This window comes from Thalia democratica, chromosome 8 (assembly GCF_965202585.1).
Source record: "Thalia democratica chromosome 8, ktThaDemo2.hap1.1, whole genome shotgun sequence".
NCBI lineage: Eukaryota > Metazoa > Chordata > Thaliacea > Salpida > Salpidae > Thalia > Thalia democratica.
The window spans coordinates 15,798,655-15,821,145 of record NC_139172.1 but is presented as its reverse complement, the minus strand read 5'-3'; the positions used below and the strand labels follow the sequence as shown (position 1 = coordinate 15,821,145).

At 24.6% G+C, this 22,491-nt stretch overlaps 2 protein-coding genes across 3 annotated transcripts; both read left to right on the top strand.

Moving 5' to 3' along the window:
• The first annotated feature begins 2,308 nt into the window (after window positions 1-2,308).
• LOC145842528 (presequence protease, mitochondrial-like) lies at window positions 2,309-16,837 on the top strand. Of its 2 annotated transcripts, none has more exons than XM_082949989.1 (16): window positions 2,309-2,362; window positions 6,360-6,432; window positions 6,691-6,821; window positions 9,460-9,614; window positions 11,020-11,135; window positions 11,302-11,388; window positions 11,715-11,875; window positions 13,368-13,491; window positions 13,768-13,856; window positions 14,114-14,211; window positions 14,393-14,516; window positions 14,995-15,058; window positions 15,267-15,400; window positions 15,975-16,112; window positions 16,211-16,373; window positions 16,579-16,837. In XM_082949989.1, exons 1-13 carry the CDS (start codon window positions 2,310-2,312, stop codon window positions 15,372-15,374), a joined length of 1,383 nt encoding a protein of 460 aa, XP_082806115.1. In that variant the 5' UTR covers window position 2,309; the 3' UTR covers window positions 15,375-15,400; window positions 15,975-16,112; window positions 16,211-16,373; window positions 16,579-16,837. The 2 variants fall into 2 exon arrangements, with proteins under 2 accessions (XP_082806115.1, XP_082806114.1); XM_082949988.1 differs by having other exon boundaries at window positions 11,017-11,135.
• Window positions 16,838-17,561: 724 nt separating this feature from the next.
• Window positions 17,562-21,951, top strand: LOC145842582 (presequence protease, mitochondrial-like). Its single transcript, XM_082950047.1, has 8 exons — window positions 17,562-18,077; window positions 18,386-18,540; window positions 18,979-19,155; window positions 19,381-19,459; window positions 19,659-19,796; window positions 20,352-20,538; window positions 20,750-20,880; window positions 21,695-21,951. Exons 1-8 carry the CDS (start codon window positions 17,998-18,000, stop codon window positions 21,741-21,743), a joined length of 996 nt encoding a protein of 331 aa, XP_082806173.1. The 5' UTR covers window positions 17,562-17,997; the 3' UTR covers window positions 21,744-21,951.
• The last annotated feature ends 540 nt before the right edge of the window (window positions 21,952-22,491 follow it).

Sequence of the window (22,491 nt, the reverse complement as noted above, 5' to 3'; positions counted from 1 at the left end):
TTTCAAGTGTTAGATTATGTATTTTAGAATAAGGTTAATTTAAGAGTATGATTTGGAAAAGTCAGGAAAATTTTGGTAAAAAGTCAGGAAAATTTTCTCAGCTTGATCAGTAGCAACCATGTTTTTGTTTCTGAAATTGCAAAGTTAATTTTCTGTTTCTGTGTTAATTCTTTCAGAATTTTTGCTTCAATGAATTGTTATCTTTATCATATTTTGGGTCTTGTTAGCATCTACCACACATCACTTTTGTCAAATAATTCTTGAATTCTTCACTTAAAAGTTACATTACTGTTCAAAAATTTTTTGGTAAAACAGAACTCCAAATAATTCTGTAAATTAAAAACAAAGTATAATTAAACACATCTCTTAAGACTTTATCTTATCATCAAAACATAATAATTTAAAAAATAACTACTCAAACTAAAAAACAATTTAAGCTTTTGATATTACTTAAATTATTTCTAAAATGCATTTCAAATGAATAAATTAAAATAAATCATTAAACACATAATCTGAACTCTATAACTTATTTACATATAATTTTAACTCTAACACCATTATCATAGATAAATGTCTACAAAGAAAAATTAAACTTAAATACAAACAAATCTTAAAGCTAAGTTTTAGTATTGTGAATATCTTTAACAACTTTAAATAAACAAACACTAAAATATATAAATAAACTGCTAAGAGTTTTAATCTAAAAGTATATAGTATAAAGATTCTAAATTAGAAATTAAAGCTGTTAAACCAACTAAGCTCTGAAAAACATAGCTGATATAAACAAATTCAAATAAGTTGTTGAATTAAACAGTAATGTTTAAGCTGTATATAATTTTTGAATTTTCATAATTAATATGTATAACAGGGTTGCCAAAAAATCTGGAATCCTTGAAAAACCTGGAATTTTAAACAATTTTTACATATAAGATAGTAAAATTTCAACTTGACACAAAAAACCTATTAACGTCTAAAGATAAATTTTTTTTTGTCATCATCAAAAATATTTTTTATTGATAAATCCATCTAAAGAAGATTTAAAATATCTTTTCATTAATGCCATACTATTCAACAAGTTTTTTACCTTGAACTTCAACTATAAATAGATGAAGTTAAAAAACGTGTGATTTTGAAAATCTGGAAGAAATTTTGAAAACATTGAGAAAGTTTGCCGAAAACATTTGGCAACCCTGCTATTTTTTTTATAATGTTCTTCATTAAATCAACTTTATTTCTTAAGTCTTTGTATTTTATGAAAACTTAATATTTTTTTAGATATAGGCCTTTTTTCTTCAGTTTTGGTCTTTAATTATGGTCTTCCTGCTTATTCAAAAAAGAAAGCTTTTTTAGAAAATATGTTTACATTGATAAATAATGATATTTTTTTAAGCATTTCAAAACAAAATGTTTACTTAAATCTTTTTATAAAATATGTTGTGAGAGAACTAAAAAACATTTATAGACCCTTATGAGGTTTTTTAGTTCTCGCAACATATTTCTATAAACAGATTAAAATTAGCATCTTATTTCATTCGAAAATGATAAACAAAAATATATTTTTGTTACCTAAAGAATTTAGACTTTCTTAAAAAATTTTTTTTTGACTAAGCAGGAAGACCATAAATAAAGATTAAAACTGAAAAAAAAGGCATGTATCTCAAAAAATATTAAGTTTTCATAAAAAACAAAGAAAATAAGAAGTAATGAAGTAAGAAGTAATTAACTGAAGAATATCAAATAGAATTTTTTTAAAATGTATGTATTTTTTGAAATATGTACTAAGGAATACAAGAAGCCAAAATGACCAACTTTTTCTTTAGGCTCTAGCACCAACCTAATTAACTCAAACTCAAAAAAACATACTTTATTTTCTCTCTATTATTAAGCTGTTTAAATTCTGTAAAAACTATACTATAAAACCAAAGAATAAAAAAATATTGTTTTTTGAAATTTAACATCAAGAAAAATGACTCAAGTTTCACCTTATTTTTAAGTTATTGTCTTTTAATAATGTGCTTCTACTTCAAGTTAAAAAATGAAGTAGACTTTTGAATCTAAAAGTAAATAGTAACAAGTGTTTAAATATATCGTTTTGATTTATATAATTCAACATAGATAAAGATTTTCTAAAACTCTTAAAAGCATAAGCTTTAAATTGATGTCAAATATTAAAAAAATATTAAGTTAATCATAACTACGCACTTAAACTTAAAATTGCTAATAACAAGTTTAGTTCAGTAGATTAACTTTTTATAAATGTTTTAAATCAATATCAGTAATTTTATTATTATTCATTGCAGATTGTTAATATGAAAATTTTGACTACTATTTGTTCAAAAAACTTTGGTTGCAAAACATTGAGGTTAATACTTAGTTTTAGCTTTTACAAATACAGTAATTAAGATATATGTTATAGAATAATTAAGTAAATAAATTTTTTTTTTTGAAATGTTTGTTAAATAATTAAAACTTCAATTTTATGCTATTTACAAATTATGTTAAACTTTTAAAACAAGTTACAGTGTTTAATTTTTTACTTTAATTTTGTACAGTATATTTACTTAGAATTTACAAAATATTGTTTGTTACTGAGAGGTTGTCTCGATACAGATATGTTAAAGGGGTAATAGGATTATTATAGTATATTAATACAACAATCAAAACAACAGTTATATTTTATTTACATAAACTAAACAACACAAAGATACAATTACATCACTCTAAACGAGAACTAAAGTTAAACACACAAGAAAATATTAGTTCTTAAATCTAACGTGCTTAAAATGCATTTTAACTTAAAGCACACTTGCCGAAACTGCTACTGCTACTGCACTGGAAGAATGCAGGTGAAATTCCGTTTTATAAGCACCGAAACAAATGTAACTCCTAACAATAAAAAATGTTTTTGTTTTCAATACTAGAAGTACGTCACGAAATCTGCGTAAAACAGTTTACAACATCCGCTTTTAAATAAATTTGGAAAAGCTTGTTTTGAGAATAATGAAAAATATTTTTATTGTTACAAAAAATTACATATTTATTCACAAGCTTTAAAATACTAAAATGAAATGTTAGTTTCATTACATTGTTTCTTTTTTAATTTTCAATTTTAACGTTAAAAGCCTGGTTTAATAATTTAAATCCTTAAAATCCTACTTAACTTTAAACTTTTTAGACATTATTAAAAGTCCGGTTTAAAAAAAGTAAGAAAAAGAAATTGTATTTCTTATTATCTTAAAAATTACATAATTTACAAAAACTTAGATAAAACACAACAAGGTAACAATGATAGTCATTTAGTTGGCTTCTGGCTTGTTGTCCTCGAAGTTCTTGTCCTTGGACTTGTTGTCCTCCGGCTTGTCGTCGGGCTGTTATCCTCAGGTTGTTATCCTCAGGTTGTTAATAGAGGCTTCTGAACCATCAATTGGATCATTGACAACGTCTTGTTTCTTTTAGGAAACATTTGACTTTCTGTCTTCTAGCTGGTTTGTTGAATCAGCAAAACATCACATCGATTGGCTTCGGAAACAATGACAGCAGGAATTTTGATCGTGACGTCATAGAATAAACACAAAATCTTCATTCAATCTTTTGTTTATTGTCGTACTTATAAACAACAAAACTTTTAAAGTTTCATGCAGTAGCAAGGTGTCAGGTGTGCTTAAAACTGTGGTTATCAAACGACAATTTGCTTCAAACAACGTTAAAAAGATACAAACGCAACAATTTATTTAACAAGCGACGACTGCTAAATTCAAGGGGAGTTTATTTTTGATTTCTTTCAAAGGGAAAATTTTAACACAACTTTATACTTGAACTTGAAACGAGTAATAAAATGTGGCAAGAAACTTGCCATTTTACGACTAAGAAAGATGAAAACTCATTCAAACATATTTTTAAACTTCAGAAACATTCTAATTTAAAACAAGTACAATCTATACTTTAATACAATCAATCAGCAGATCAAAACAATAAACTAGTAGTAGTAAACACATAGGAAAATTAGTTTTATCAGCTAAAACTCAGACGTTATTAATAAGAACAATTCTGCTGTTGTAATTCTAAATTTTAATGCGGTTCTTACTTTACATTTCTATGCTTAGAAAAATATAATAACTGCGCTCTCTTGGCAACTTATAAAATGCAATTTTGCACTAAAATACTGCGTCCCCTGACGACTTATGCAAATTGCAACATCTTCAAAGAACATTGTGCACTAGAGTAAAAAGACTGTGCTTTTTATAATCGAAATACTGCGCCCCTATGCGACTTATGTTAGTTGCAACTTATATTATACCCTTAGCTAAAAAGATTAAGCTTTGTAGGATTGAAATACTGCGCACCCATGCGACTTATGTTAGTTGCAACATATATTGTGCACTAAGAAGAAGAAATATTATGCTCATTAGCAAATAAAATAAGCACCTAAGCACTAAAAAAGCATATATAAAACTATACATAGAAATCACCGCAAAAATTATATAGTACTTCCAGCAAAAAATCCTTGACATCAAGCTTCACTTTTAACAAAACTAAATAAACCACTACCACACACTTGTATTATAATTGTAGACTTGCTGTTTCAAAGTAGAAAGTTATTCACACAATTTTTCTTACTATTATCATAGTGAAATGTCGCAAAGTAAAGTATTATCGCAAATTATACTGTCAAAATTTTAAACTCGTTAAAAAGTTGTTTAGTAATAAACTAAAGTTTTTTTTTCGCTGCGTTTTTTAATTGATAAGGCACCTAATTCCTAAATATCAGAAGATTCCTAAAATACAGGCCACACATGGTTTCCAATGTCTCGTTACAGATATGTTAAAGGGGGGTAATAGGATTATTATAATATATTAATACAACAATCAAAACAACAGTTATATTTTATTTACATAAACTAAACAACACAAAGATACAATTACATCACTCTAAACGAGAACTAAAGTTAAACACACAAGAAAATATTAGTTCTTAAATCTAACGTGCTTAAAATGCATTTTAACTTAAAGCACACTTGCCGAAACTGCTACTGCTACTGCACTGGAAGAATGCAGGTGAAATTCCGTTTTATAAGCACCGAAACAAATGTAACTCCTAACAATAAAAAATGTTTTTGTTTTCAATACTAGAAGTACGTCACGAAATCTGCGTAAAACAGTTTACAACATCCGCTTTTAAATAAATTTGGAAAAGCTTGTTTTGAGAATAATGAAAAATATTTTTATTGTTACAAAAAATTACATATTTATTCACAAGCTTTAAAATACTAAAATGAAATGTTAGTTTCATTACAAGGTGATACATTCAAGTTTTAAATTGCACATCTTTACAGCCTTTTAGCAACAGCTCAAGCTAAAAGAGTAAATAAAGTTTCAGTAGGGTGTAATTGCAATAGGTAATACCAAAACACAATGTTTTCTAACACAATAGTTAACAGCTATTGCAGATGTGAAATTTACTTGTCTTGTGTAAGTATTCAAAAAATATTGATGGTAAAAATCAAACTATAGCTTACTTTTTCAAAATGATTTAAGTTCATTTAATTTAAATACTTAAAAAAAAAATTAGTGAGTAGTTTGTATATGCTTTTTTAGTGTTGACAACCTTTTTAAGTTATCTGGCTAGATTTACCGAAAAAGTCCTTTGTGATCTAGCTTGTTAAAATAAGTCTTCATGGGCTAGGAAATTAAAATAAATAATATAAAAACAATAAAAAAACTATTTCAAAGTAAGATTAAATTAAATATATGTCGTTAATACTACTGTTTATTAAAAATAGACTTCTATTAAAATATTTTTAATTCCATTATTATAAAACAGCTCACTTTATTTGTCTTATACCAAATTTTATCAAGTATAGTATGAGGATCAGAGATTTTGCTTAGTGATTCAAAATTACGCCCACCAGCTTAGCTAGATCTAAATGATGTAGATATTTAGGTTTTTGCAGGGTTGCCACAAAGTCAGGAAAAACAAAAAAAGTCAAACAAAAGTCAAAAAAAATTGAAGTTTTCAAAAAGAGTCAGGAAATTTTATATGAACATGCTCTTAGTAAGAAAGTTTATGATAACTAAAATCTGAATTTTGCTAATGATATTTCCTTTAAAATTTTGCTTTTGTAATTCATCTTTTTTTCAGAGTTTGATTGAGTTTTTAAAACAATAAATTTTTTTAAGTCTTTGATTATGTATTTTGAATTAGTTTAATTGAGAATTTTATTTATGAGTCAGAAATTTTTTCTAGCTTGATCTGTGGCGACCCTGTTTGTGCAAAACTTATTATCTTATTTTCATTTATCATTTATATATAATTTTAGTTATTTTTGTACTTTTAGTTACTTAAATCATAACTTATTTAGATACTTCAAAAAAAGGTATTGTAACTTCCAATTTTACAAAGGTGAAGAACGACATGGATACACTGTTAAAAATGTAAGTAGTTTTTGATTTCTTATCCAAAATTTTTTTGATTTTGTATTGTAAACTCTATATGAGTATTAGTATAAAAGTTAAAAAGTATTATGAAGATTATTTATCTTTGATTCTTATTTGCTTAAATATAAGCTTCCTTGTAGTTAGACTTATATTTATATATTTTAACACTAGATCATTTTTGGCATTTTAAAAGACTATGATAAAAAAGAAATAATGAAAAAAAAGATTTCATCTTAAAAAATATTAAATTTATAGGTATCTAAGCTAATAGTCACAGATGACTCAAAGACTGATTATTTTGGTGTTAAATGTATCCAGCTTGAACATATTAAAACTGGACTAGTTCATCTCCATCTAGAATATAACACTTCTGAAAAGGAATTTAGGTTGGCTTTTACTACTTTATTAGTTAAGTGCAGAGTGAAAACTCTTTCTTTTGTCATTAAGCTAAGTTTCAGTTGGAGTTCAAGTTTGTTTGTTTTTGAAACAATTAACTATTCTAAAAAAGTTTTTTTTATCCAATACATATTTTTATACTTCTATTTAAAAGCTTTTATACTTTTTTGTCACGACTAAAACTTTCAAACATTTTCAAAACTAATGTACATGTTCATTTCATACTGTGTTATTTTTCATTGAAATTAGTTAAAGATACTAGTTTTGTTAAAAACATTTTGTTAAAAAAGTCAGTTTTTGTCAGTTCTATTTACAAAATTTATTAATTTCAAAGTCTTAAAATGGTAAAAAATTAACAAAAAATCCTTCAAGATCAAACTAAAGTTGCAAAATTTTCCTACAATTTTACTTACAAAATCATTAAATTCTAAGCCTTCAAATGGTTAAATTAAATAAAAAAATCTTTATTAAAGTCAGACTAAAATTGTAAAAAATTCCCAGAAACATATTGAACTATTACCTTATTTGAACAAGTGGTTGCTGTATGTAATCTTTCTAGTATTGATGATCTGTGTCAAGGATACTTCTACAGTGAAACTTTGCTATATACACAAAAAAATATTTTGCAGAATTTTAGAATTGTTTAAGTAAATAATTAAGTTCTTTATAACTAAGCACTTAGTTTAGTATTTTATTTAACAAGTTTATGTGTATGGTTAACCTCTTTATATAATTTTTTCAAAGTTATTTAAAATTTTAGAATAAGTAAAAGCACATTATGGTATTAATTTTTGTATCAAAAGGACTACATAACCATTTATAACAAATAATAGGAGGAAGTATTTTATAAATAAAAGTGTATGGCTTTATTTATTATAATTATTATTAAGTTTGTTAAGTAATTAAAAGTACAAAATTATTTAATTAACTTTTAATTTAACGGTTTAATTTTAAATGATGTGAAGAAGTATTTAATTTATATAATAGAACATGATTAACTTTACTTATTTGTAATAAATTGTATTATTATATTTGTTTATATTATTTTTTTTAAACACTTTGATAACTTATTACTACAATTATCTTTCGCTGAAGTACATATTCTGAACACATCAGCTACTTAATAGAAAGTTTGTAGCTAAGAATTACTAGTCTAAATAAAACAGAATCCTGACAGAAATTTTTTTTAATTAAAAATTTGTGCTGAATAAGAAGTTTGTAAAAATGCGTACTTACTAAAATATGCATACTCAGAATGCGTATTTAATTGGAAGTGCATACTTAAAATGCGTACCTAGAAGGAAGGAAAAAGTCAGACTAGATCGGTCAAAATTTTGAAAAGTCAGGCTAAATTTTGATATTTTGCATGGCAACCCTGACAGTTGTATAATTTATAAAGTTGTTCTGTGTTTCATAATATATTTCTTTAAATATTTACATATATGAACTTAAGTTAAAAACAATTAGTAATTGGTATTGCTAACTTTGTTTTGCCGCTAAATGCAGCAATTATCAAGACGATTAAAGTTTATTGGGCAAAGGTTTTATACGAACTAAGAAAAAAATTATGACGTAACTAAACAAGTTCAGTTTTATTAGCCTACTTTGAAAATACTAATGCAGAAGTTCTTAATGTTTTGTTTGCCGAAATAGACTTAAATTGCCGCGTTGGTCAGCAAAACAACAAAGGTAGCAAAATCAATAGTTGATTAATATGAAATGTGTTTGGCTTTGAAAAAATTAAGTTGCTTCAAAACAATTACAACTAGACGATTTAAAAAAATCTTACAGTATTTATTTGTATTATACTTATTTACTTAATTACAATACACTATAATGACCTATTTAACTTCAATGTATCAGTTTGTTACTTTTTAAACCTCTTTTTACATAGAATTTGCATGTACTTTATGTACTATGTGCATCTATATAAAATCAATTTTGTCTTAATTTTATTCATATTACAATATTTCACTGCAAAAGCAGTTAACCAGACGAAAACAAAGCTTTATTTGAACTATATAAGGATATACCTTTTTCAGAAAAACTACTAATGTTTAAGTGATTTTTTTTTACCCAAAAAACTTTGGTTATCAAACCTTTAACCTTTATTGACAATAAATTAAATTACAGTGGTGTTTTTAGATAAAAAAGTAATTGAAATTAAGTTATTACAATATATACAAAAAAATACATTAAATAATAGTTTTATTTTTTAATTATAAATATATAAATGAAATAATAAATTCCTAAATACAATTTAGAACTAAAACAGGAACATAATATAATATTTGATAAACCAAATTAAAAAAAATATATTCTTTTATGGTTATAAAACTAAAAATAAACGTACACATGAGTTATAAAAGAGTTTTAAATTAAATAAATGAATTTTAAGTGTATTTAAACGGTTGTTGCTTAAAACGTTAATTAATATTTTTAATCAGTTGTAATTGGCTTGAAATTGTTGCTAAAAAGTTTTGATAAAAGTTAAAAAAAATCAAGCATGAGTAGTTATTTTGTTTTATGCGCATCATTATTTGTAAACTGTTTTCAGCAGTACAGAAAAAAAAAACTTCCTGCGAAATTAAAAATTGCTCAAATTTTTTAAACCTTTCTTTTTTGTAGGGTTATAGCAAAGACTGTTCCTGTAAATAACACAGGAATGTACCACATATTAGAGCATATGATAGTAACGGCTAAAACAAAAAAATATCCTGTCGATGATATATTTTTTCATATGAGTGATCGATACTTGCACGCACATTTGGATGCTATGACAGGTTAGTGTTTGAAGTATATTAAACTTTTGATGAAACTAGAAAATTTAATTAAAATAATTCGTAAAAAAGCAGTTAAAATTTTTACAAGAGTTTAAGGCCATAGGGGTACCCAGCAATTTTTTTACAAAAGTTAACTTTTGACGGTATATAAAAGCTTTAATTATATAATGTAAGAATCTTTTCACAGGATAAAAAAAAATTTAACTTATTTTCGAGATATACATACAAACAAACTTACAGAGGAAAAGTTATCATTGCAGATTCCCTGATTTTTGAAAATTCTACTAAAAATATATTTTCTCCTTAACTTTTTGGTCAATTTACCGCGATTTTTCAAGAAATTTTCCTTGCAATGATCGAAAAAAATCTTGTTGTTTTAAAAATGATAATTTTAAGAATACTTTTACAAAAAAAAGCATCAGTTAACTTTTTTAAATTTTGAATAAAAATATACTTTTACTCAAATAAAAATTACAATAAAAATGTTTATTGTTTAGTTAAGAGTAAACTTATAAAGTTTTAAAACGATTGCTTAAAACTGTAGTAGAAGATAGATTTTTAATAAAAAAGTATTTTTGTGTTTTTATTTTGATTCTTGCATAAGAAACCTATTGAGCTCTTTGATTTTGTACCCTCATATCTCTAAGCAAATTTAAATTTTAAACAAAACTGTTAGTTAAGTTAAAGGCCTTTAAACTAAGTTCAACATGTAAAAAAGGGAACGGGTCTAAATTGCACAAAGATAAAACTGCGCAAGGTTTCTAAATTGCACAAAGGCACAAAATTGTTCAAGGGAACAAAATTGCACGAAGACTATTTTGCATCAAGGGTCAATTTTGCACGAGTTACGTTTTTTCACGAGATAAACAAAAAAAAACTTTAAAAAAAAAAGTTACTGACCAAGGGTAAGGGTTAGGGGTAACAGTAAATTAAAAATAATATTTAAAAAGTAGCTAATAAAAATTATAAAAAATTAAAAAAAAAATAAAAAAAATTATATAAAAGTAAAATAAAATAACTTACCGATCAAGGGTAAGGGTTAATGATGGTAACAGTGATAATAAAGAATAACACTAATAAAAATTAAAGATATAGAACCGTGCAAAAGTATCTTTGTGCTATTTTATCGTCATGCAATTTTATCCCCTAGTGCAAAAGTATCTTCAATTTATACAGCTACCCGTAAAAAATGTTCCTTTCTCCCCATTGGTCTTAGTAAAATTTTCATACTTAAAAAATTTTGAATATACACATTTTTCCTTATTAAAAGTTTATTTATTTTTTAAAGAGGGTATTTAATGCAAACTATGCTAACTATTTTTGTGTGACAATAATTTTAAAGTACCAACAGTTGTTGTGTTATTGATATGGGAATCAATAATCAAAAAAAAATGAAATACAGAAGAGGACCAAACAACATACAAATTTACCACAACTTGCGATGAGGAGTTTAAGGAGTTGCTTTCAATGTACCTTCATATGTTGTTTAACTCAAAATTAGACAAGGCTACATTTTTGACGGTATATTTTTTAGTTTTAATAAGCTTTGATGTTACAATAAAATTTTAACAATTAGTATGTATAAATAGCAGATACTAAGCTTGTTTTTGATTATCACGTTTATTTTCCTTAGCCCTAGTATTTTAAATGTCAAACAATTGATAAGCAAATTATTTTTATTTTAAAGGAAGGATGGAGAATCCAGTATCAAGACTCTTTAAATAAATCAAATCCTGTGATTAATGGAGTAGTGTTTAATGAAGTGAAAAGTTACGTGAGTGATAAGCTCTTAACTGCTGTACAATTTAGTTTAAGTTTTCTCATTTATTAAACTAGCTTATATTCTTAAAACCATCAAAAAATATTTAATGTTTTTATCAATCTTAATTTTTTTAATACGTTAACAGTTGTTAAAGCTTGTTGGTTACTTAGAAAAGAAATCAGTTTGTTAACTTTTAATTCTATTTATACCCTTTTATGATTATTTAAAATAGTTTCACTTTAATATTGAATGAAAATAAGTTCAGGTACTTATTAGTCTCAAGTTTTTCATAGCTTTATAATGTTACATTAGCTAAATAGCTTAATTGCTTAAAACAGAATTCCTTTGAAGACTTGATGATATTATTAACAGAAAAGTACATGTATGAAGATACTCCATACAAGTATGACTTTGGTGGAGATCCACTTGAAATTCCTAACTTAGACTGGGACACAGCCAAAGCTGCGTATTACAAATACTATCATCCCAGCAACATTAAGTATTTTTGTTCTAACATTTATTACTAGTAAATAGTTTTATATTTAAGTATTTTCTAAAATGCATGAAGTTAATAAAAAAATATTTACTGAGCAATTAAATTTTCATGACTAATATATTAAGGGCATAGGGGGGTCTACCTTGATTTTTACAAGTTGATCTTATTTTATAGAGTTTTATCTGAGCTATCATACATTTTTAGCCGCTTGAAAAAATTCAAAGTTTTTCTTGAGATATAGGCAGCCAAAGTCGGTGACCTCAACAGGTTCCTTACGGAAAGCACAAACTAAAAACGCAAAAAAAGACCATTTCACTAAAAATCTATCTCCTCCTTCATTTTTTAAGCAATCTTCTTCAAATGTTCACAGAAAGTGTATTATTAGATTTTAAAAAGATTGACCGTGGGAATTTTTTTAATTTTGAAAAATAAAATTTTTATTTAAAAAAAATACCTATTTTTTGTGTTTTTTTTATCTAAAATTTTTATTTTTTTATATTTTTAAAATTCCAACATTCAAAGTCTTTTAAACTATAAAAGGAAAGTTTCCTAAAAATTTTAGGTCTCTATCTCAAAAAATGAAGGAGAAGATAGGTTTTTAAGTTATTTTTTAAATTTCCGAGAAAATTGACCCAGAGAAACTTGCGGTCTATACTTTTGTATCGGAAACTTTTTATAAAAATTTACATATCTCAAAAGTTAACAAATATTTTTTTAATTCTATAAAAACAGGCTTTTAGTTTGTACTTTAAGTTTTCATATTAGATCCAATTTTATTTTTAGTAAAAGAATAAAGTCGGACCCCCCTATGCCCTTAATACTTAGTTTGTCAGTACTGTAGGTTTTTATGTTTAATTGTTGAAACTAGTACAGAGAATTACTCGGCTAATACTTAAAATGAAAGAACATTTAAAATTAAAATTTAATGAAAGTACTTAAAAATCTCAATAAATTTTTTGAATTAAAAATTAAGTATGTTTTTGTCAACGATAGGCATATTGTTTAACAAAGTATTTCATTTGATAGTTTCTGTACTTTTTTAGTCATAACAAATTTACCTTTCAATCAAGCTAGTTTAAAATTTTAGAATACTTTGACCTACTACTTAAGAATTTTAGTTAACTCTTCCTACTTTTTTAGTATACAATTTAGAATAGTAAAATTTAACTTTTATAAACAGTGTCAAATTACATTTATTAAATTTATTTACAGAATAGTCATATTTGTTTTTTTTTGAGCTAAACTTTAACTTGTTGTGTTAAAGTTTCTTAAGTTTTTTTAGTTTTATTAAAAATTGTTTTATGAAATAATATAACTTAAGAAAAAAATCGGTATCATTGCGTTGTTTTAGATTTTTAATTATTTGACTATACAATAAATAAATTATATCACATTTTATATAGAAATTAGTTTTAATATTTGCCGTTGAATAATTTACTTTATTGTTTACTCACCAAACTCGACGGAAAAAATTATAAATATGAATAATATACAGAATGGTAACATGCGGAAATATAGAATTATTAAATCATCTAAAAAGCATCAACGAGGTTTTGAAAACTTTTGAGAAAAAGAGTTTCAAAAATATTATACCTGCCCAAACTAGATGGAAAGAACATGTAAGCTAGTATTTTCTTTTACCTATTTATTTTTTTGTTTATCAAAATCGAGAGTCGGCTTAGTATATGTGCTTAAGTTATTTATGTTAGCAATTTATTAATATATCTTTTTGACATTAACTTTAGTAATGTACTACGTTCGAATACAATTTAAGAGTTTTTATATTATCTTTTATCGATTAAAATAAAAAGTACTGTTTTTATCTTAAGTAGAGCTGATTTAAAATATTTATATATATGTACCTTTTTGATTTTATTTAAAAAAAATTTTTACAGCGCAAAAAAACAGTGAAATATCCGGTTATTAAAATTGACACCGCTGTTAGTATGCAGGCATCTTTTTCAATGTCTTATTTACTACCTGAGTGAGTATTAGTGTCCTAAGTACTGTTACTTATAATTAAGCAGTAAAATTTAAATTTTGAAAAATTAAGCATCTTTTAAAAAATTACTATGATTTTAATTTCTATAACATTTTGATTTCAATGATTTATTTAAATTTAAAACTTTGAAAAAAATGATATAATTTCTTTATATTAAATTTTTTATTTTTAGAAGACGCTGTAGTCTAACATAAGAGTTGTTTCTAATATGCTTATTCGTTCTAATAATATTTCATCAGGAAAACGGATCAGTTTGAATATTTTCTAACCAATTTCATTTGCGATCTCCTTGCTAACCTTTTTCGTAAAAAGTTCAAGTCGAATCAAAATTATATTGGTTTGTTTGAGTTATAGTAATTAGCATTGATTGTTATATATTTGCAATTGCAAAAAAGCTTCTTAAATCTTAGAAAAGTATTATTTTAATGAACTGTATTTTTTAGTAAAACCTACAGTTAAAGCACCAATTTTTACTTGTATCCTTAAATAGTATACTATTTATATACTATATCTTAAAGATTTCTACTACGATCACCATCACCTAAAGCAACCTTACATGATGTTCGGTTGGACTGGAAGCGATAAAAACAAAATCAAAAGAGTGAAAGAAAATATTCAAAAATTTATCGAAGAAACTTGCAAGTTAGTAAATGTATTAATTAATAAGAGTAAGAGTAATATATTTTTAATAAACCCTTTTATGATTACTGTTAACAATTATAATTCAGCCTTTCTAAGCTTTTCACGTTCTTGTGGCTTTTATAAAAGTAAATATAGATCAATGTAGAATTATAAATACACATAAGTTTTTAATTTCAAGTTGTAAAATTACAAAAATTACAAAGTAAGGTTTAAAATTTATTAGTTTTACTATAGTTTGAAAGTTAAAGAACATATGCGTTGCATTAATTACCTACTTAATCAATTTAAACAAAACCAAACTAGAAAATTATATCTTAGTTTGTACTCACAATATGCATCAAAAATGTTTTTATGTTACATAGTCAGGTTTGTATACTGTAAAAAGGACAAAAGTTCAGTTTGTAATTTATTATGATTTTGTTTTATATGTTAGTTTACTTTAGATATATATAGTGTATTAATTTAACAAAAACTATAGAAACGGATTCGAGTCTGAACTTGTCGATGAAAAAATAGAAAAATACCCCCTGCCTACTCTTAGTGTTAGTATATTATTTGCTCGGCTGGTTTTCAACTGATCATAAATCATAATAGTTAAATTTTTTTAATTTATCTTACTTGTGTGTCTACGTCTACTTTCTCGTTTTCTTTTTATTGTTGTACCTAAACAAGAAGTTAACAAGTGGTACCAATTATGTAAACAACTTATGACGGTGTTTTTCTGAATTTTAAAGAAATTTTATTTTGCAGAATCTTATAGACTCCATTTATGGGTCTGAACCAGTCTGCTTAGGTGATCATATATGTTCACATTTGAATAAAATAGAAATGGAGACAAAGAAAAATAGATTTATTTAAACAATAAATTAAGACAATTATTCAAGGTGAGTTTCTTAAATTAAATGTTATATAAACAACTTTTCAATCAGTTTTGAACTAGTTACAATTTATTTTTTTATTTTCTGAGTAAAGAAGTATTAATACAGCTACACGTAACTCTTAATGTTTAAACTTAGTTTTGAAATATTTTTCAAGTGTGTGTTTTTAATGTTTTATCTAGTATACATATATTTTTGTCTCGTTTATTAATTAAATATATAATTATAACTAATTTTAGTATAGTAATAACTAGTATAATAATTTTAGTATGATAATAACTAGTTTTAGTATGTCAATCACCTATGAATTTAAATTTTTTCTGTTTAAAAATAAAGGTGTTCTAACAGCAAAAAAATATTTTTACAAATCTACCTTAACATTTTTACTGTATTTTACTATCTTTGCGTTTGTAACGAACATCTGATGAAAATATTTTAAGTTGTATACGTATAACATAAAGCTATCATAGTTTTTTTTTCAAGTATATGAGAATCTATCAGTTTACATAATGGTAAATGACAAAAATAAACAAAAGAAGTTAATGATATTAAATTTGAATAAAGTTACAATTTATTTTAGGAAAACAATCATTGTCTTGAACTAACAATTATTGAAGATGCTAATTATCATAATGAAACAGACAAAAAGGAGGCTGAACTTATCAAGAAAAAAGTTTCCAATCTAAATAGTACTCAAAAAACTGAAACTTTCAGTCAGGTATATAAATACATGTTTGTTTGTCTTTGGATTTAATTAAAAATTTTAAACATTTTATGATAAATTAAGTTGTAATTAAGTTGCTAATATAAATTCAGGATTTTCTCCGTGAAATTCAAAATAAGTCTCAAGATTTGTCATACTTATCTATCACAAACTTAAAAAAAATTAGAAAAAAGTGTGAAATTCCATCGTATAGTTACTTTACAGAGAAGCTCTTATCTTCAGTCCTGTATAAATCTGAAAGTTGTGGTGAAAATAGTTTGTTTATTTTTATAACGTTTTTTAAATCGATAATCACAATTTTAATGTTTATTACTAAAACCTGTTGAAATTTGTTATGATAAAATGTCATTTCTATTAGTTTTAAAACTATAGAAATTAAGTAAATTTATTTTTTTATCTAAATATTTTTTTAGCTAAATATTTTTTTGCACATAAATAATCGATTGTTAAAACATAACAGCAGAACTCTACTTTTTATTTGCTAAATTACGAGATGAACAAAATAAGTATTACTTTGATGTTAATATCCCAATACCAAAAAGTCTTCTGTTGTACGCTGAATATTTACCTCTCTACTGCTCTTATTTAAAACAGTAAGTTTCATGATACATGAGAACTAGTTATTTAACAGTTAATTAGTAAAAGAAATGTATTAGTTGATAATTTTAGTTTAAATCGATCAAGTAAATACATTTTAAAATTGTGTTGTTTTTATTATTTTTTTTCTTAAACATATTTTGTCATTATTTTCAAAATTCTTCTAAAAATTTATTCAAATTTTTTTCATGAAAAATTGATTTTAACTGCCTCATTTAATGTATTAGTTTCTAATTATGTGGTTGAAAATTTATTATAACCATTTAATGGTTAATTATTTTGTAGCTGTTTAGTTATTATTGTAATGATTACTCTTCAATTTAATTTTTAATAGTTTTATTACTATGTAATTTAAAATAAAATACGTTATATTTGTAATACTACATTAACTTTAAAAGAGGTTCTGTATATGTTTTGAATTTTTTCCGTTATTTAAGTATGATTTGTTTCAAAAGCAGTCACAGGTTATCTTAGTTTTATTACTTATACAAATACTTCAGACTTATAATTTAGTTTTTTTTAATATATTCTGGTTATAAGATGTAACGTTATAAGGCGTTAAATCCTGGAGATCCTGATAAGCTAAGCTTATCGGAATGTATATCACAGATGTTCTTGTGCTAAAACTAATTTATTTCACAAAACTTACATATACTTGCAAGTTTAATACTTCATGTTTTCAAGCTGTATAAATTATTGAACAATTTGTTAAAATTATTATGACGTAACATTTCTGCACAACTCAATTTAATTTTCATTTTTATAACTTGCCTATTCTTAGAGCTTTTTGAGGTTAGTGCCTACTTTTATTAAATTTGTTTTTTTTGTAGACAATTTTATAATTTTATGCTTTTATCCCAAACTTTGTTTTTAAACCATAAAGTCCATTTATAGTTACTACCTAGATAAACACTATACATAATTATACATGCTTTTTTCTGCTTTTTTTCTAATGTGTGCTAACATTTTATAGACTCCGTAGATCTGTTCTTAAATTTATTTGAGAGCAGTGAAACGCCGTTAGTTGAAATAAAGTTTTAGCACAAGAACATCTGTGATATATTCTGGTTATTTATAAAAGCAGTGAAATTTTTTTGAATACAACAGAAAACCTAATGAATACAATTTGTGATAACTATTGAAGTACATATGTTTATCCGTGTACTAATTTTAGGTTTTTTCTTGTTTTCTTTGAAGTATTTTAGATGAAAAAATATTTGAACGTGATTTACTGTTTATCTCCCCTTTTGTTTGTCAACTTGATGATAAACAATTCTACAAGATGGCTCTCCACCTGAGTTGGAATATCGATGTAACAACCGCACAACAGACTTTCAAAGATTTAGCCGATCAGTTTAAAAAGTAGTTCATTATGAAATTGTAAAATAAATATTTTTTTAAATACAAAAGACCAACAAAACTTATAAATTATAAGTTTAGAGTTAATTATTTTAATTAGATTAATCCATGACTAACTTTATCTAATTTAATCTTAGTTATGTTTTACTGGTTTCAAATGTTTTTAAATAGAGCTAACACCTACTGCGGCTTTATACAAGGTTTTATACTGTAAATTTAATGTCTTATTCATTTTAAACGAATTTAAATCTAAAAACCTGTTTATTTAAACTCAAAAAGCCTAACTAGAGTTAAAAAATCAAAAAATGCAGTGACTTCAAATTAGATGAAAGACTCTTACATCATTTGTTGGTGGAGGAAGCTGAGCAGATAGAAAAAAATCTTACATCAAGCTTAACTTACTTAGCAAAAGTTAATGCTTCGAAGTTAATAAATGAGAAAACGTACTACGAAGAAATGTTCAAAGGTGAGTTTTTAACAAAAAACTCGTGTTTAAATGCTTTTTTGAATTTTAAAATGTATTTTTAACCCTTTCTTTAGCATTTTGTAATCAGTATAAGCCTAGATGATATTTAATGTAGTTTACAATATACTCAAACAAATTATTTTTGTTTTAATTTTTTTAGTTTATGCACGAAATTTTTGTTATGGTTACGATACTATTAACTAAAGAACAGATTTGAATTTACCTTAAAGTTTAGTTTTTTGAAAACCTGTTAAATATTTAAAAACAAGAATAATTTATTGTTTATATTTTATCTACTATAACTTGATTTAACTGTGTACTAAACTAGTATATTTCGAAAAGTTTTTCATATAATCTCTATGCCTCTTGAAGTATTTACTGTGTATTTTATTCTTATTTATTCAAGCATGTTTGACCAAATTCAAATGACTTTTTAAGGAATAAGTCAGTTTTCCTTCATAAAAAAGTTAAAAGGGGCTGAAGAAAATGCAACATTTAAGGCACTGGAACAAATTCACAAGAGTATAAAGTTACATTTTAGCCCTATTGTAATTGTTGGAATTTCTCACGAGCACAGAAAAAATAAAGAATTAATCAAAAGTTATATTAAAAAAGGTGATTTTCCTTACAATTAGTTATTAATAGAAAATAATTTGTTATAGTTTTTTTTTCTGACTTTTTTGTTATGTTTTTAAGTTTAGTAATTAGTAGCTACTCAGAAATACAGCCATACAATTAAATTATTACAAAATGTTGCAGTTTTATCTTTTACAAAAGTAAATAAATTGATTTTAAAACACAAATGAAATTTAAGACATAAAAAAAGTTATTTTTTTTTAGCTATAGAAAGTCCCACTGTTGATCATACAAAATTTATTTGGGCGAAAAGAGATACAACTATTCAATCTTCAAACTATAAGTTTAAAGAATTTAATTGTGTTAACATTTTTTACTTTTTTAGCTCTATAGTACAAAATATTAAGTTTTAGTCAAAATAAGCGTTTACTTACTTTCTTGGCAGACAATTTACTTTTAATTGATTTGTTCTTCACGTCGTCTTTCAAAAAATTTTTTCTCAAGTTTTTCTATTTTTTATTGTAAAGTATTGTTTGAAACAGAGAAACTCTCAATATGAATTCAAGGGTTAATTCGAACGTCCTTTGCCTTAAAACTGCAGAGGTAACAAACAAGGACCACGCACACCTAATTGTGCTAGCAAGCATTATAAATACAAAGTTTCTGTTACCCGTAACTAGGTTAGTGAGTTAACACTGGTTTTTTTTTCATATAAATTTTTATGATCAAAGAAAACATCGGCGAAAGTCAACAGAGCATGAATGTAAGCCGTGAGACAAGCTCAAGTTAAACATAAGGTTTGATTATACTAATTCGATCATCAGACCACAGGCCTTCGGTAGACTGATACCTAATAAAATCAGTAATTTAATTTTTTTCAAAACTCAAAATTTTAAATTTCTATACAGTTCTTTATAATATTAGTTCTTTTTATTTATCAAAATATTCGATTTTTTTATCCATCGTTTTTTAAAGTAAGTGCACATAAATAACTAACTCTTAAACTTTCGGAAACAACAATCCTAATTAACTTGTAAAAAATTCAAAAGGCGCAAAAGAACAGTAAAGATTTCTATAAATAAATTTTTTCAAGCAAAAAAATATCTAATTATTAAACTAAAAAAACTGATCGTAAAAAGCAAAGTCTTTCTAATAAAGTAGATCCGGATCTTGGATCTGGTAGATTACTAGCTTTAATCTGTCAACTTTTAAATGCTTGCAACAAATTTTTTTAGAAAAATAGGAGGAGCGTACAATTACGACGCGATGCAAGACGCCAATGGAATATTTTATATGATGACGGATAGAGACCCAAACACTGACAAAACGCTAGAAGTTTTCAGAAATGCCCTAGTTTGGGCAACGGAAAGGGATTTTAGCGATGATGAAATAGAGCAAGCTAAAGTTGCTGCTTTAAAACGAGTTTGTGAATTGTTTTATGGAAAAAATTAAATGATAATTTTCGATTAAAAAATCAACTCTTTGAAATTTCTGTAGTATATTTAAAATATTACATTTATCGACTTACGTATTTTAAATTAGGTTTAAATTTTGTATAGTACAAGTAGCTGTGTAGCACTAAATAGGTAGATGATAAAATATTGTCGCAAGTACATGATGTTTTTATAATCAGATCGACGTAGATGACTTCAGTCGAAATTCAGTAGAGTTCCATGCTTTTAAATTAAGTCCTGATATCCTAAAATACAGAAGAAACGCAATTCTTCAAACAGAAAAGACTGATATTTTGGAAGTTGCTAATAAGTTGGTTTTTTTTTAACTGGTTTTTACTTCACATTAGCAGCTGAAATAATCAACTTATAACAATCGACAAATAGTTAAACAATTTTTAACAAAACATCGTTATTGCTTCATAATTACAACAAATTTCCCTATTTATACAAAAGCAATAGAACTTTTTGCATTAATTAATAAAGTCTGCAGTAAACTGAACGATTTTTTATAAAATTAAAAAATATTATCATTTGGTCTTTATTTAAAATAAAAAAATTACAAGAATAAAGTTTTATTAAAAGTTTTTATTAATTAAAACATCAAAAGATTATTATAAAGTTTTTATATTTATTTCTGAATAAAAAACATTAATTTAAAAGTTTTTTACAAGTAAAAATGTCTTTATTACTATAATTGTATTTATAACTATAATCGAAAATTATGCATAAAATTAAGTTAAATGACGTAATTCTTTGACCTGTTAGCTAGAATTTAGAGATATACTATTCAATACAAAACTTAAATATTTATGAACACTGTATATCAGGTTAAATTAAAACTACAAAATATCTATGAAAATTGTTATATTTTTCAAAAAAATGTAGTTAAACAAGCTTGATAATTTTTTACAATTTGTTTAAAATAAGTTTTTTAATCACCAGTTACATTTTTAGTTTAACATATAAACTGTATCAAAATTTCTCAAAACTTTTAAACACTTTTGCTATAATAATTACAAATATATTAAAAAAATACTAATTTTAGACTTCAAGATTTCTAAGTTTAAAGTTTTGATATGATACTTATTTATATGGTATATGTTTGAGTTAAAGTTGTTTTTCAGATATTTGAAAAACCGAAAAGACTTGTTCATCACAACAATAACACGATAAAAGACAGATTCCAAAAAAATATCTATAACTTAGATATTTTTTTTTACCTTATCTGGTCTATTATTTTTTAAAGAATTGTTTCGTTGTAAGGTACAATTAGGAAATAAGTTGTTAATTTTTTTTTATCTTATAAATAAAACAATTTCATTTCTTAATATGTAATGAAATACAGTATAGATTTTTAGAAATGTATTTTTATAAACTTATACAAAAAAAAACTCTTGTAATTTTAAAGAAAATTTAAAAAATAGTTTAAATTTGTGTTAAGATTTATTTCTATTTATGTTTTGAATTTGTTATAGTTTGTATAAAATGTTTTAAAAAACAAACAAAAAGTTAGTTGTTATTAAGTTTTTTGATATTGATATGTTTTAGTTTGCAATTTTATAATGCATAATCATCTTTTATAAATTGTTACTTAAAACATATATTAGCAACATAAAGCTAATACTAAATGATTTATTTAATCAGAATTAGCGTATTTCATGTTTTATGTAAACGTTTCTAGTTCAACAATTTAAATTCGTTTGTAAAATAAATTAGTTTTTTTGTTTTTTGAAATATATTTAGTAAAAATTATAACTAGTTATTTATAAAGTTTAGTTTAAATACTAGACAAAATAAATTTTCATATTGTCTTCGCTTAAAGTTGATTAAGTTTAGAAAGTTTTTAAATCAAATACTGTATCTACAAACACTAATTCGTACATTTCTAAATGTTTTATAAAAAATGATATATAATACTACC